Source organism: Phalangium opilio, unplaced genomic scaffold (genome assembly GCF_054372755.1).
Source record: "Phalangium opilio isolate 3A_F unplaced genomic scaffold, DU_Popi_V2 ptg001304l_1, whole genome shotgun sequence".
Lineage (NCBI taxonomy): Eukaryota > Metazoa > Arthropoda > Arachnida > Opiliones > Phalangiidae > Phalangium > Phalangium opilio.
The window spans coordinates 179566-195639 of NW_028324256.1; the positions used below are offsets into that span (position 1 = coordinate 179566).

A 16074-nucleotide genomic window follows, 5' to 3' on the forward strand; every position below is an offset into this window, starting at 1 on the left:
GCTCAAAAACTACGTGGTTTAAAATTATTAGGTGGTATCATTTAAATTACTACTAAAGCAATTGTCATTTTTCTCGGTTTATATAATAAGGAAAACATACTGAGAGTGAGCTTAATTTTTGCTCTTGTAGGGTTCGATATTTCTTCGTCACAAGCCATTCGCTTCAGCGTTGGACCTTTCATCTTGATAATTGTCATTATCGTCAATTTGTTCAACGGAGTCTTGAAAGCCAACTACTCATCTCAGAAAAGAGAAAATATCAACAGTGTAACCGATGCCTTGAGATTATCTGAGGACATCCCGATTTATTTAAATCTTGGACCTATAATTGATAATAAAGTTTGTCGACGGGTAAGGATTTTATACTTTTTTCAAAGAAGATTTTTAGAATCAGTCAAAGTAATATTCGAATCATTTCAGACTGAAACTGCAATGAAAATGCTCTGTGGCAAACTGTGGCGGCAAGGAAACACATCTCCTAATTTCGAAAAACTATCTAGAGGAAAGGAAATTTGGTTTGCGGATATATCTCTGTTTCAGATGTCGTCCGTTTTCTCAGAAATTGATAACAAACCCACTCTTCTGGATCTTTACCTTGGTTCTAAGAAGTACTTCGATAAACCGATGGTTTTTCACGCAAAATGGCCAATGAATCCTGAAGCTCTGAAGTATATAAACCGAAGGTTGGTTTCCTTACTATCATAGTTCAGTAATACTCTGCGTGCTAATGTTTTTCATTCAGAACATTTAAAAATCGCACAAACTGTTATCCCGTCTAATAACGGTTTCAATTAGTAGAACTTTATTAAAGACTAGCAACAAAGGTGTTGCCAGTTGGGACGTTTTTATTTCTTTTCTGATCGCCATTTTAAACGATGACGACAAATCGAACTTAGGCCCGTTGATAGGAAGGGTGTAACACGTAAAATCATTACCCGAAATAGGAACCGCTGTTCTGAAAAACAGCGGTGTAGTTCAAAAGTTCTCTTTTTGAAAGAGCGGTTGCGATTTTAGCCAATAGCGGTTTTTACCTACAATTTTGAACCATTCTTAATACTACGGTTTTTTAAGTAAAAAATCATAGCCTATCAAGTGCACCGAAACCTAAAATTGCTTATAAAGTAGAAAGAAACCTAAAATTACCTATAAAAAACCTCTCCTCACCTATCAAGTAACCTAACCTTACAAATCAAGATAAACCTGGTTCAACGTAACTTAATACTATTGGGGTTTAAAATAACCAAACTTAACCTAACCTAATACTATTAGGGTTTCAATTAACAAAATTTAACCTGATTTAATTATTCTTACTGACCTGGTACTATTTAATTTCAAATAACGCAACATAAACCATCCTAAATGACAATTGTTTTTCAAACCCTGGTTGTAGTGCTCTCAAGGGAGTTGCTGCAACCTTCAGGTTTACGAGAAGCGCTGTACAGGGACCTATCGTTATGGGTAAACGGAATTTTGAGGAAAGAGGTTTTTAGGGAAGCGCGGTTATGAGAACCTCTATCATAGGATCCGCTCATACGAGAACCGCTCATATGAGAGTTTCTTCACAGAATAAAGGGATCATGTGTACTAATTACTAGAGAAATCGGTTGAAATGAGCTTACGTTATTCAAAACCGAAAGGTTTTTCCATCTGTGACCACCAAGATGGCGAAGGATTGGAATAATCATTGTTTATAAGAGTAACTTCCTTGCCTATTTCTGTCTCCTAAAGCGATTTTGGGCTCAGCGTTGATTATCAAGAAGTCAGTTTAAATCTATATAGGGTTAGTCCCCCTATTATCGGACACATTTTAAAAAATTAAGGTTAAATGTAAGGAAATCACAGAAAACCTTTGAAAAGTTTATGAAATAAATATTTTGAACGTTTCTGCACCTAATGGTATAGAAATAATTCCAAAAGAACGATGTAATGTTGTCCCAATCATGGATTTTATTCGGCAAGTATCGTACCCTATTATCGGCTATTTGGATGTTGATTCGGACACCCATGTTCCATTTATCGGACGCCTATACATCCAACTCGGACACTGGGATCTCAGAATCGGACAGTGGGTCTTTGTAGCCCGGACAATGGGATCTCAGTATCGGACAGTGGGTCTTTGTAGCCCGGACACTGGGATCTCAGAATCGGACAGTGGGTCTTCGCTATCGGACACTGGGATCTCAGAATCGGACAGTGGGTCTTCGCTATCGGACACTGGGATCTCAGAATCGGACAGTGGGTCTTCGTTATCGGACATTTGGATCTCTGTATCGGACAATGGTTCCTCAATTGGAATACCAATTTTTTTTTAAATATAAAAGACAAGTGCAAATTGCTACTTCTCTGACACTTCTGGATCCATTCTGAACATCACTAACCGCTTTAAGCATTAAATATTTACAATCCCTCTCTTATTTGTCTTTAAAACGTGTTTGAAAGCTGTCCGATAATAGGTTTTCTACATTAGCTACGATTCGCGTTTTATTTTCATGTAAAGAAACCTAGAACTAACTGTTAAAGTAGCAATTTATAGAAAAAGATTCGGGCTTTACAGCCATACACATAACTTATAGTTGGCTTCTATTTATATACCTCAAAACACGATTTAAAAATGGGGGAAGAATTTTTCCGGCCCCTCAATTAGTTTTAATTAATCAAAAAAATTGGATATCTGGTTCGTTCGCGCTTTCCTCCTCTGACATCGCGCCACTTCTCTGTTTTTACATGCAACATACAGATTTCGACACCCTCTTTAAAACTAGGTAACTTACAGTGTTCCTTTTTTCCCCGGCAGTTTTATAAACAACTTTTTAAAAATGTGTCCGATAATAGGAGCGTCTGATAATAGGGGGACTAACCATAAACAGAACTAAATAATTGGGAGAGGCTACGCAAGACGACTTATTTAATACGCCTACTAGCTGTTACCCTCGACTTTGTTCGCGTAAATTTAATAGAGTTTCAAACAACGAAACTTGAATCGTAAACGCAATGCAAAAGAAATTGAACGGCGCTCAAAGATCAGATATTACGCTCACTCGGATTCCACGCTTCTGATTAGAAAACTTTAATTATGACCTATTCGTGATTACAGAATGCGGGCTTTCTTCGAAACTGGCCAATTGACAACGTGGCTACGCTCCCTCAAGAGAGACTACCACATCGTATTGGACCATTCAGAGGCTGAGAATGAAGTACATGTACTCAGGTTCAAGGACATTGCAGCCAAGTTGGCAATGTGGGCGGCAATGCTTGGAGTCGCTTCTTTCGTCTTCACCATGGAGATGCTGACAATTTTCATGTTTCGTTAAACACTGATGATGATGGGAACATTATAAGAATGTAACCAGGTAGTAAAGGGTTTTTAAGACAGCTGATCAAATCCAAAAAGATTTCTAAAACAGTTAGGTATTCGAAGTTTAGTCGCAAATATTTAGCTATAGCTAGCTATTGACGATTAAATCTAACACAGAGTTAATCTGCCTACGAGCGCCACTGCCATAGAAAGTGGAGTTGATTTAGGATAAATGGCAAATGAAGTTTGTAGTGTGACTCACATAGGGTAGACTAGGATGTTTTCATAATATAGGAAATCAACAACCGAAGCTGCAGTGCGATACACTTAAAATTTATATAACAAACTGTTGAGGTGCAAAACATAAGCGATAATATTTTATATTTTGTAGTAAGGGTAAAGCTTCCATAACTCAGTTCATACTCCTTTATTATTTAACTTATGCTTGTATTTGAAGTGTTGTCTATTTATAAACAAATTACGACTAACTTAAATCGTTCCCTTCACATAAAAAGCAATTTTCTACTCTGTATATATCCTTAAACTTCGTAAGAAAATTGTAGTTTTTTATCTTTCCCAGTGACGATGGCGTGTCTATGTCTGGGTGGCCGTGACCGTGTTAGCAGTTTAAAAATCGAAACAAAAGTCTTTTCAATTTCTGGACTGAATTGACTGTTCACAGAAATTTGGAACATATCTAGCGCACGACAAACGCTATCCACACTTTTACTGACCACTATTGCACAGCCGTTCATTCCACATAGACACCAATCTTCAGTCAGAGAGGTAAACATATTTTGCAAAAAAAGGGGATTTGAAAACAATATAGGTTTAACTATATCTGACAATGTTGTTTTTTAACATTTAATGTAAATTTTGGTCAGATAGGACATTAACTCTGTTCGGTAAATTTTAATTTTTAATTTTGCAGAATGTTTGTTAACCGCAATTGCCAACACCTTGAAGTCATACATAAACCTTTCTATATCTTCATTTCGTATCAACCTTATGACGCTTATTAGCAGAGATCTTTGATCATTAAGAGTACTTCGATGGTGAAGGCAAAAGAAGCGATTCCCAGCATTACAACCCACAATACAAACTTCGCTCCAAGGTTCTTCAAAGTGATAGCATGTAACTCATTTTCGGTCTTCACTGAATGCGCACGCCAATTTCTTTCTATGTTTCGTAGATATGGTATATCTTGTCCAGTTTCCATGAAAGTTCTCAATCTAGATCGAGAATGGGTCATAACTTGATTTTACTAATCAATAGAATAAGGCACTTTGAAACTATATTCCACGTAAAGAATAGGCTTAGAAAATTTCACCGTAACTAATGAAACTAACCAACTAAATTATTTTTCAGTCTATACACCTTTAGACTCATTTAAATGAGTCAACTTGAGTTAACTGGTTGGGAAGTGAGAACAGAAGTTGACAAGTTGAATCACAAAATTAAAAATTGATCCCTGACCAGCTTTTCCAGACTCAACTTTTTGACTCATTTAGTTAAGTCCAAAAGTTGTTTCGTCTGAAAAAGCCCAATGAAAAGCTACAGTAAAAGGATTGTGCCAAAGAGAATTCTACGTGGGTAAAATATCCATGGACAAATGCACATTTGCCATTTTCATCTTTGATTCAAATGCTCAGCGAGAGAGAGAAAGATAGTTTGATTTTCACTTTCGAAGAAATATAACACAAATAAAGATGCAATTAGAGGTCATTTCTAATCATATATTCATTTAATCTTTAAATTCGTTTAATTATAATTATTAAAAATAGGTTTGTTCAAAACCACGCAAAATCAAGTTTACCATCATTATTTGGATTTGGCAATTTCTACGTATAGATGTGAGACAAAGCATCAAAGTGCTAATGGGGAACATGATTACAAGGATTATGGTTGAACTAGGATATTCAACGAACCTTCGGTTGACGAGTTTAACAGCTTCCGGATTCATTTCTTTTCTTCTCAAGAGCATTTTCGGTTTGCACGAATAACTCGACGAACTAACGTGATAATCAGATCGATTAAATGGCGTTCTTTCTACTTCAGCTTCAGATACCATTAAATCGTTAACCATAACATAATGTTTTCTATAATTATTTTTATCCATTTTTAAACCGCAGAGAATTCTCAGTTCCTCGTCCGTCTGTAATCAATGGAGTCAGAACAGAGTGGGTAGACACAAAATGGAGGTTTAAAAATCTTTTACCGATTGGCAAAGCTCTTCTATTACTATTGAGTAAACGTCGACGTCAGGTACATTCAATAAATCCCTTGCACTGTTAATGTTTTCTTTCTTCTGAGATGAGTAACTGGCTCTCAAGACTCCGATGAACAATGTGAAGAAAACCACATTTATCAAAAGAAACGGTGCAACGCCGAAGCGAATCGCTGGTGCCGAAGAAATATCGAAACCTACAAGAACAGTTATTAAGATACATCTGTTTGTGCACATTTTTAGGACATCTGTTTAGATAAAGACGACACTAGACACATGGTGGAAGTTTCTTCTCAAGTTTGAACAAGAGAGTAAGGGTCAATAGTGACTGCCGGCGGTTACGAGTCAATTCTTTCGACGACCGTTAATTGTGGGATAAGTAAAACACTTGTTTAAATTGCTTTTAACAAATTGTTATACGTTATCGCGACCTCTGACATCGCAGAAATAGGTTTTTAAATCAAATTAGGAGGTTTCCAGCTTGTTTTAATTTCGCTGTGTTTAACATATTTTTGGAATCTCATGCTTGGAAGGACACTCAAAGATACCATGACAGATCTTTACCTTTCCCCAAAATAGCCCCAAAATACAGTACTAGTCTTTGAGAGGCGACAGACAACACTGATTTTTGAATTCCCTTCACCCACATGTGAATTATATCAATCGCCGTCAACACAAGTAGTACGCAAGCCAACCCAATCCAAATCTGTAACGAGGAATTAATAGGTATGTTATCGATTCTGCGTGTTATCAAAACAGCATTGTCCAAAACGGCTTTTTCATAAACGCGTTTGCCATTATAGCCATTTCTCGTTTCAGCACATTTTGATTACAGCGTTTATATCTTGAGCGTTGTTTTGTATTGTTGAAGGTATAAGTATTAGAGCTCGGCATTATCTATCCATTATCCATGTTATTTTATCCATAATCCAGAACTATCAACAGAAGTTGTATATTAAATCGAATTATGTCCACAAAATTTATCTATAAATAATCGATTATTCACTAATTTACGGATGCCGAGCTCTAATTAGTATTGATTTCAGCTTTAGGTTTGAATTTTAATGGTTGTCAAACAAACAGTTTCGCGGTCTAGTGTGTTAATGCGCTTTAATGTTTGGTTGGGATGGGTTTTTTGAACTCCTATAAATTACCTTCCACCTTATCCAAAATATCCTCCTATTAATTAGCTGCCACCTTTTCCAAAATATTCTGATATTCATTAGCTGCCACCTTTTCCAAAATATTCTGATATTCTTTAGCTGCCACCTTTTCCAAAATATTCTCCTATTAATTAGCTGCCACCTTTTCCAAAATATTCTCCTATGAATTAGCTGCCACCTTTTCCAAAATATTTTCCTATTAATTAGCTGCCTCCTTTTCCAAAATATATTCTTATTAATTTGCTACCACCTTTTCCAAAATATAATCCGCGAACCTGTCCATAACCTGAGGATCACAAACGGTTATGAAACGCTGTAGTGCTAAACCGCTGGTTGGGAAAATAGCGCTATATTGAGAAACGCGGAAACAGCAACCGCTGTTTTGGGCAAAAGCGCTGTATTGAGAAGCGCGGAAACATCAACCGCGGTTTTGCAAACCGCTGTTTTGGGCACCGCCTTATTCCAAAACGCTCTTTTGAAAACCGCTCAACTACCAGTGAACCGAATTAATATACGTATGAAAGTAAAAATACGTGCATAGGGACTTGGCAAAACGGCCTAGCTCCGCTCTCTGCCACTATTCTTATTATTCATTTTTTGCAGAGTTGAATCTATTTCACCCCCTCTTTGGACCCCCTTTTTGGTATCTTTTTTAGCTCGAGTGGAAGTTAACGTGAGGTCCCAAGACGTAGTTCTGCCAAATTCCATTTATAGTCTAAAGTTTTGGTGGAATTAATTCGTTCCTATTTAAGAAGCAAAAAAACAAGTATTTTCTTACTGCTTTCGAAATAATATTTAAGACGTTGAAGGCTCCGATTGGAGCTGGGTTGAACGTCAGGTATTTCCTCGAAAAAATTCTATAACAGCTGTACGTGAGAGGTACTGTTGTACTACAGTTTTGTCCATTTTCACAATCAGACATCACTATGTTTTCGTAACTATAAGGCATCCCCTGAAAATGCGTATTTGTAGTTAGTTTTTAAATCTAAAAGCAGACGTTAATTGCATATTTCATAAAATAATTTAAATTTTTGATATCATAATTGCAATAAATGAGCACCAAGTTTATTGCTTAAGGCGTTGGCACCTTTATATCAAACCGTTCAACGTGGTTGTCACATTCTCGTGAAGAAATGTAACAAAAGCGTCATCTTTTTCTTGCAAAGACTTCGCCTTACAACTTAAACCTGTATTTTTTATGTATTGTGATTTCATTTTTTCTGAAGTAAGACATGTACGGTTGGTTATAGATCAGGTTAGAGAAAGTACCAATTAACCACGGAAGTTTTTTAGTTCAATTTCATGGACTTCAAAAGAATTTTTACATAGCAAATAATTAAGACTAATCCTGACATTTACAAACAAATATAATAAATTTATAGAATTAAGCAGGGACAAAAGCCGTAAAACGCATTATGAATGGGCAGCGGATGACTTGGGGAGACCCAAACTGCTAAAAAAAGAATATGAAGGTATGAGGAAAATCCTTGAATCCATAGCCGAGTCCCAATCCAAGCTGGCTGAGGCTCTAACGACGATGGCCAATGCTTCAGTTCGGCAGCTGATGTCTTTGAAGTTATTTCTCTGACAGAGTCTGAGCATTGGCGAAGAAAAAACAGTCATTTTAAGGGTTACCTGTCAATAATACACAATCAAAATAAATTGTTTTGTTTTTTTGGAAAAATTGAGTCGTCACGCATGTTGACTTTACCGTCGGTTCCCTTGTGACGAGGACATTGGTAAAAAATTGACTCTACATTTTGGCGTTATATTGTTGGCTAGTGACACTTGAAGTTCCGATTTAATCTCATATACATATATGCTAATGTCGTGAACAAGTGCGGAGTTTATTGCCTTCTCGTGGCAATTGTCGAAAACGTGCTTTGCAAGGCCGAAATATACACGCTTTCATAGAATATAACAGTTATAAATTTCATTAAAATATACAATTATTTATTATAATAAAATCAGTTTTTGACAAATTAACCATCTTATTATTACTTCCATTAAAATAAACTCTTTAAATATGTTATGATTTGCCGTGTTAATGTAAATTTTGCCTTAAACGGAGATCATCAAACTCCCACACTTAGTTTAAATCTCGAAAAACCCTTTGAACTGTTATGCACGACGTGCAATTCGATTACCATGTTCAAATCGCAAGCAATGAAGCTCGAGTTAAAAACAAAGCAGCCATACTAGGCCTAATTAAAAATATGAACCACAGCCAAGATGCCAACAAAGAGGTTTGGGGAAACCAAACTAGAAAACTCTCGCTGAATATCCGTGAATCTAAGATTGATGAAGGGATGAAAGGGGGTAAAAACTCCAATGCTCGATTCGGCCGTCTCTTTCGGCCGCAAAATTATTCATTGTATGATTAGGATATGGGTCTTACAGAATGCGTTTTATTATCATTCGGAGAAATTGACTCCAAAATAAAAGATTCGGTTCGAAATTGCTCCAAAAGGACCTCAGAGAATAGGGTCCCAGTTTTAACCAACCGTGTGGAAATTGAGTTATACGGTACTTTAGATTAACCACCCCCTTCCTTTTTAGAATAGTTGGTCTGTCAAGGCTAGTTAGCGCGTTCGACGACAGGAAATGTCCGCCACTAACTAAACCATGGCAGCGGCCCCTTCTCGTAAATCCCGTAAAAAATTTCGAGTTTAACAGAAACAAAAACTCGAAAGTTTCGAATTGCTTGAGATTAAAATAGATTGACGTCAGCCACAATTAGTTCCTATGTAAGGTGCGGTTCGACACATACAGCATGTATTTCTAAAAATTAATTACACTTACGCTGATAAAATTATTTTCATTTGGCAGACGGCAGTCATCTCGACAATCGATATACCTTTAAATTTAAACTCAATTGGGATATATTTTCTTATAATAACAGAAGCAAGCGTAGTAGGAGTACACCATAAAAAACTTTTAATATTAGGATAAACTAAAGTGGCCTGGTCAAAATATTACTCCCACTGATTCAAAATAAATTCAAATTGTGATAGTGGGTGTTCTTGAAACAAATTTAATCCAACTGAACTAAATCTATTTCACTTTCCTTCTATTTATAGGGATGCCTAGGGCTTTGGTTCAAGATAATAACTGAGAATTGTACTCCACCTTCATTTGCTTTAGATGAAAGGTAGCATTTTCTACTTTACCTTAGAGGTTTCTTGTTTTCAAAAATGTAATAGAACATGCGCAATACGGCGAACTTAGGCAACTTCGAAAATAGCTGGAGAAAGAAATAAATTCAACAACTTAGTTTCAGAAACATCAGAAGAATCTGAAGGCGTTCACTAGGAAAACCCCAAATTAGTCAATTCGTCTTTGGCTTAAGAATTGATGTCCATTGTATTTTGATTTGCCTGTCAAGTTTATTATATTACTTGGCAGTGCGAGGAGGGTGCATCGAACTAATCCACAAAATATGGGAATAGACCATTTCGATGTAACCCCTGATGTAAATAAGAGGGAAAGACACATGGGTAAAACTTTGCCTTCCATCTCGCTTTTTGGCGCCTACATATCGCAGTGGGCATATCGGATCAAACGTTTTTGCAATATACGGACCGCAATATTGGCTTAACTCCATTATCACCGTTAAGGTTAAGATGTACGCGGCGATCGGCTAGGGTTACGAAAACGCCTTGCCTCCCAATTGTCGAATTCATAAATTCCATACAAAAAGCCAACCACCAGTGGCGTTAGCCATTCGCGTTCAGTTTATTACCGTGAAGATTCTCCTACAGATGGCGCCAGCATTTTTTACGTTTTCTGTCGTCTGCTACACAGGTTTTAAATTTAGGGTTAGCCGTTAGAAATGGCTTGGCTAGTATTTTGCCGAATCCAGAAGAATTTGTGTGGGTTAAAACCAGAATCGGAGAAGCTCCTGAAGGTTCGCCTCTTGCTTTACAGCTTTCAATAAATGAAGATAGGTTTGAAGTTATTCACAACCTTGACATCTACGAGAGCCACATCCTATTTGCCTATGCTAATGAACCTCAAGATAGGTTTAAAATCCCGATCCATTCTAATCCACGTACTCCGTGGAGCTCCAAGAATTTGCCAGGATACTTCGGTCCTTTGGAGTCTGTATTATTTGAGGTATGCATTTCATTTGTATAGAAGTTGGTCATTTTGGAGTTTAATTTTTCAAATGTTTATTTTAGAAAAATCAACTTTCAGTTCTAGAAGCTATTGAGCTTGAAGTTAATACTAAAGATCAATCTGAGTCACAATAGTGGAAGGAGGCGCGAACAACAAGATTGAACTCTTCAATTTTTGGGCTAGTTTGTAAAAGAAGAAATTAAAATTGGAGTGAATCTGGTATCAAAAATATCGAAAAACCCAAAGATATTGGACATTTGAATGCCATAAAGTACGGAAAAAGGTGGGAAATTGTTGCAAGAAATAAGTATAGAGAAAAAATGCTCAGCTTGGGTCATGACGTTACGGTCCATCCTTCAGGATATATTGTTGATCCTAGTAAACCATGGTTGGGAACGTCTCCAGATGGTCTAGTTCAAGACCCAAGGGAAGCGGAACCTCATGGACTTTTGAATATAAAATGCCCCTGGTCCACAAGAAATATAAGTCCGACGGAAGTTTGAATGGAGATTTTAGAGTAAAAGTGATTAACGGAAAACCATTTTTAAATGAAAACGATTACCACTTTTATCAGGTTACTGGGCAGATGGCACTATCAGGTGTAACATGGTGTGATTATGTAACTTATTTTCCATCCGGCTTGATAATAGTGAGAGTGAGATTCAATAAGAAGAAGTGGGAAAAGATGGAATCGCTTTTGAAATCTTTTTTCTTTACTCATATGCTACCAAACTTAGCTAAGGATACATTGCCTCAAAGTTCCTAATAACTCTTAAAGGGAGAGTACTTTTTAGTAGTGTGTTAAATTTCTTCTTTACCATATTTAATATCCCTTTAAATTTGATCTCATTTCCTCAATGGACCAAGATGTTTTTGACTTTTAAAAAATTAAAAAATACTTGTTAAAATGAGTTATTATTTAATAATTACGATTTGTTACATTTATTATTTATGAATCGCTGAGGGAAGAATCCAAATTAATTATAGACATCTCTTGATCATCGCTGTCGTAGGAATTAAAATCACTTTGTTGGCATAGTTCATCTTCATCAGACATATTTTCATCAGGCGGTAGTATTTCTTCTTAATAATCATCTTTAAAATCAGCTGCATTAGCTGGTTCTAAGATTTCATCATAAAATTCATCCGTGTCCATGGTACTATTGTTTAAATTTTCTTTATTCCTAACGAGAGGGCTTTGAAAGTTCGATAAAAGTGCAACAACTGTCCATAGTTGATTAATTACGGGTGCAAGAGTCAAGGGAACTGGACGGTCAAGAACATGGAATCCTCTTATTCTTGCAATTCGTCGCTCCACGTGTATGCGCAGAGCCGCAATCTTTTGGGATTTATCCAACTCTTCATTATTAAATTGGCCCTTTCCACTCAGAAACGGAGGAATATTTAGTTTAACACCTTTTTTCTCTAACAAATCTTCAATCAAGAATCCTTTATCAGCCATAACGCTATCATTGGGGGAGAATTTCAAATTACAAAAACCACTTCGCAGAGTTAATTCCCCGTGAATAGATGAGAAACAAATGTGACGTAGCCGTTTGAACTTATTCCAATAAGTCCTTTAAAAGTGTTTGTGGATTTATAGTTTGAATATGAGGCAGATTGCAATACTAAAGACTTGGAAGTCTCACATTTAAGTTCTGTAGCATCAAGTATAACACGAGTACTGGGATAACTAATTTTAAAATCATCCGGCATAGCTGCGTCAACTTGTTCTCGCGTTGGTCAGATGTTAAATTGTCCTAAACGAAAATACATAAATTTATCCATAACAGTAAAATCAAAATGTGTCTGTTATCCAGTATAATGTTAAAGAAAATAAATGCTATTAATAATAAAATTGTGTGTGATTTTCAGTTTTAGATTATAAGTCATTGATATTTAAACAAACACCAAAAACTTCAAAGACAAATATACATAAGCCTATTTTCCTATCCATGAATAACTTAATTTCAACCTCCCCCAGAACGAATGACCGCGCTCATTTAATCCAATATAGCGCAGTGCACCACTTTTCACGAAGGGGTTTTTAACTTTCTAAAATGGAAAAACATTGACCAAAGAACCTTTATACCAGTAATGGAAAGTTTAGCTTCCTCTATTGCAAATTATTTGTCACTAGTCTTTAAAGCCAGGCAAGTTGACCCAAGTATTCCCGGCTGGCTATTTGCACTTGGGTCACACTACCAGCGTGCGAGAAAAAAACCCCTCCACTTACCATTCCTGGTATGTTCTTTGATTTGGCTGGCATCATTCGAATTTGATACAAGAAGAGAGGAATGTGGAGGACGAAGGGGGTAAAAACGAAAGGCTCTTGTTGTCAGCGCTCCTTTTTTTGTTTGCCCTTGGCAACGTCACGGGTGACTTTTTCAAAAGCATGTACATGTACATGTATGGGTATACGATGGGAAAATCGTTGGCACCTCCTGAGACGAAAGTGGCGATGTAATTTAAATTTAAGGCAGGGAGAAGAAAAAGCTTGTAACAATGTCCATGGATATTTCTCCGCGTGCTGGCGTGCCTGCTTTCACTCCATTGGTTTTAATTGAGTAAACGTGAAGATTTGAAGGTAGGAAACAACGGAGCACCAGAGAGGAGAGAAAGAGGGAGTTGGAAACGCGCTTTATAAAATCCACCGAAAAACGGGATAATAGGGGGGTAGTAAAAACAATTTTCGGTACGTTTCGTCGTTTAGTTTTAGTCCTTTGCGCAGTGGAAGTTATACCTGGTGTAGTGGCAAATAAAAATTTTAAATCGGATACTAGGCTTCTCAAGTGCTCGCACTCTATATCTGTGACAGGGCAGAAGTTAGCGCTTCTTCTAACTTATTTTCATCAATTTCAATTGGGGCGCTAAGCGAAACTGGATTGGGCTGATCTATTTGGAAATCTCGCAAGAATGGATATATTTCCCCTGGGGAACTACGCCAACTAAAGTTCACATCACCACAGTCAATTATAATACCGTTGTTATTCAAAACATCCATACCCAGGATGCACAGAAATATTAAATTTTTCACAAAATACACAGTATTAGACGTAGTTTTTCCAGGGAAAATAAACGTATTTACCGCTACCAGTCGTTGATACTCTAGTTTTGTTAGCTAGCTTGATACCCAATTTTATCCTATTACTTTTGTTAATTACATTGGCCAACACGAAATTTTTCGTCTACGAGGGTATAGCTGGATCCACGAGGGCTATACATTCCTATTCATTAATCTTAATTTTAATTTTGGCTAAACAGGAAGCTTTTAGAGATACTTGATTTTCAATAAAATTTAAGAAAATATTGGAGTTTAAATTTCGAATTTGTTTATTTAAAATTATGGATCCAGCGTTACAGGTCAAGGGGTTTATCGGCGTGCTGGGGAAGGTTTGCATGTTTGTTCTCCCCCGCCTGACCGTTTTCCGAGTGGGGCTGACGTTGTATTGAGCTATTATAGTGCCTCTCGTGGCCGAAATTGGTGTTTCGACAATTAGTACCAGAAGTCCATTAAATTAGCCTAGGCTAATTTAATGGACTTCTGTTAGTACTGATATGACCGGCAACACCGCAACGGTGGCAGGGTAACTCCGGCGCCGCTGTTATATCGACGCGAATCGGGCTCCCGATAGTGAGAGAAATTTTGTTGGGAATAATTAGGCCTAAAATATTTGATCTAGAATTGTGGAAGGTTTGCGGGGCCTATTATAACGAGAGCTTTAATCTTGGTAGTGGGGACCACCACACTTAAAACAAACTACGCCACTTGCTCGCTGACCATTGTAAGCAGTGCTAGTGGGAGTAGATTTTTCGACCGCAGGTTTGTCCTTGAGGGCTGCTTTGGCTTGTTCAATGAAGACGGCATCGGCTAATAAGGCTCTAATTGACGTAAATTTTGCCGTGGCTAACGCGACTCTAAGTTCATCGCATAGATTTTTACGAATTATTCTAATTAGTGCCTGTACTGGGAGAGGTTCTGTTAATTTTCTAATAATAGTTTGCATGGCCTCAACATAATTAGTAGCGGATTCACCGAGCTTTTGAAAACGGTAATCTAAGCGTTCTAATAGAACATCATCATTCGCGTAAGCATTAAATTCATTCATGAGTGCGTCGGAAAATTCCTGAAAATCCTCGAAACGGCCTTGGTCCTCGAACCATTCTAATGCTGCACCTCTGCACATTGTTGGTATCCAATGCTTGATAAACAAGTCTTCGGGGCATCCCCGGGAGATGAAAATTTGGCGCGCTTTTACAAGGAACTCTTTCGTGTTTTCGCTAAAACTACCCGAAAACGTGGGGGGTGAAATAGGGGGAGTCCACGAGCTAGGGAGAGGCTGAGGTTGGTCCTCGTGGCGCCCATTGTTAGCTATATTTTCAGGGTTTTGGCGCCCTTCTAACCCTCGGTTTTGAGCGACTACTTGCGCGGACAGCTGCCTTATTTGTTCTTGTAATGCTGCAATAGCCGCTACGTTAGGATCGGGGGCGTTTTCGTTAGGCATGTTGGCTGGTGGGGGATTACATTTTTGCTTTCTAATTTCTCGGGCGTGATTTTGTTCAATTTTAAGAATTTAGTAGCACTCTTCGCAAGAGTAAAATTTTCCCTAAGTTAGGCTGGCAAAGCTCATGACCGTCCTGAGACGATGACATAACCCATGTTATAAGCTTAATTTAAAGCATGCACTTAATTGAACCGAACGTGTACGGGGGAATTTACTAGGTAATAATAATAGGGACCAGTGACACACCATAAAAATACACTCCTAACGTTTTTAACAAAAAATTCTAACCAAAACTTTTAATAAAGCTATCCTACTTAAATCTACAACAAAATAAACTGAACTAAAGCTACACTAATTTCACTAAAAATAACCTACACAATTACGCTACCCACGTAAACTAAACAACACTACGCAAACCACGCAGACTTAAACAAAAATTACGTTAACCACGTAAACATTAAAATATTAGTGCTAGTCTTTAAAATTCAATTTCTTTGTTCCTAATTCATTAAATAACTTAATGGTTACCATCCGTTAATTAATTGGGGAATTTTAGTAGTTCTGATCCCGGACGGACCCCCAAAATGCGACATTTTAGTTACAAGATATGAGAGATAAAAGAAAATGTTGATTTAATTAGTATCTAAATTGGGGTGGTCATTTGTCTAGGGGTATTATTTACTAATTAGTTTAAAATATCGCATTGGTGATAAATAAATAGTTCAAAATAGTTCAAATATGTTGTAGCATAATAATGGGGCTGGT

General features: G+C 37.1%; 1 protein-coding gene and 1 pseudogene across 1 annotated transcript; one reads left to right on the plus strand and one right to left on the minus strand.

Annotated features, from left to right (window-relative positions):
• Positions 1 to 11124: 11124 nt before the first annotated feature.
• LOC149583940 (uncharacterized) lies at positions 11125 to 11570 on the plus strand. The gene is made up of 2 exons (XM_089863957.1): positions 11125 to 11301; positions 11379 to 11570. Exons 1-2 carry the CDS (start codon positions 11125 to 11127, stop codon positions 11568 to 11570), a joined length of 369 nt encoding a protein of 122 aa, XP_089720083.1.
• A 255-nt stretch (positions 11571 to 11825) lies between these two features.
• Positions 11826 to 12535, minus strand: LOC149583941 (uncharacterized; annotated as a pseudogene).
• Between the last annotated feature and the right edge of the window lie 3539 nt (positions 12536 to 16074).

Bases quoted from the DNA above. Each gene is read 5' to 3' on its own strand.
- LOC149583940 (XM_089863957.1), top strand. From the start codon at position 11,125: ATGCTCAGCTTGGGTCATGACGTTACGGTCCATCCTTCAGGATATATT. The intron at 11,302-11,378 runs GTTTGAATGGAG...CACTTTTATCAG, and splicing joins GAAATATAAGTCCGACGGAA to GTTACTGGGCAGATGGCACT.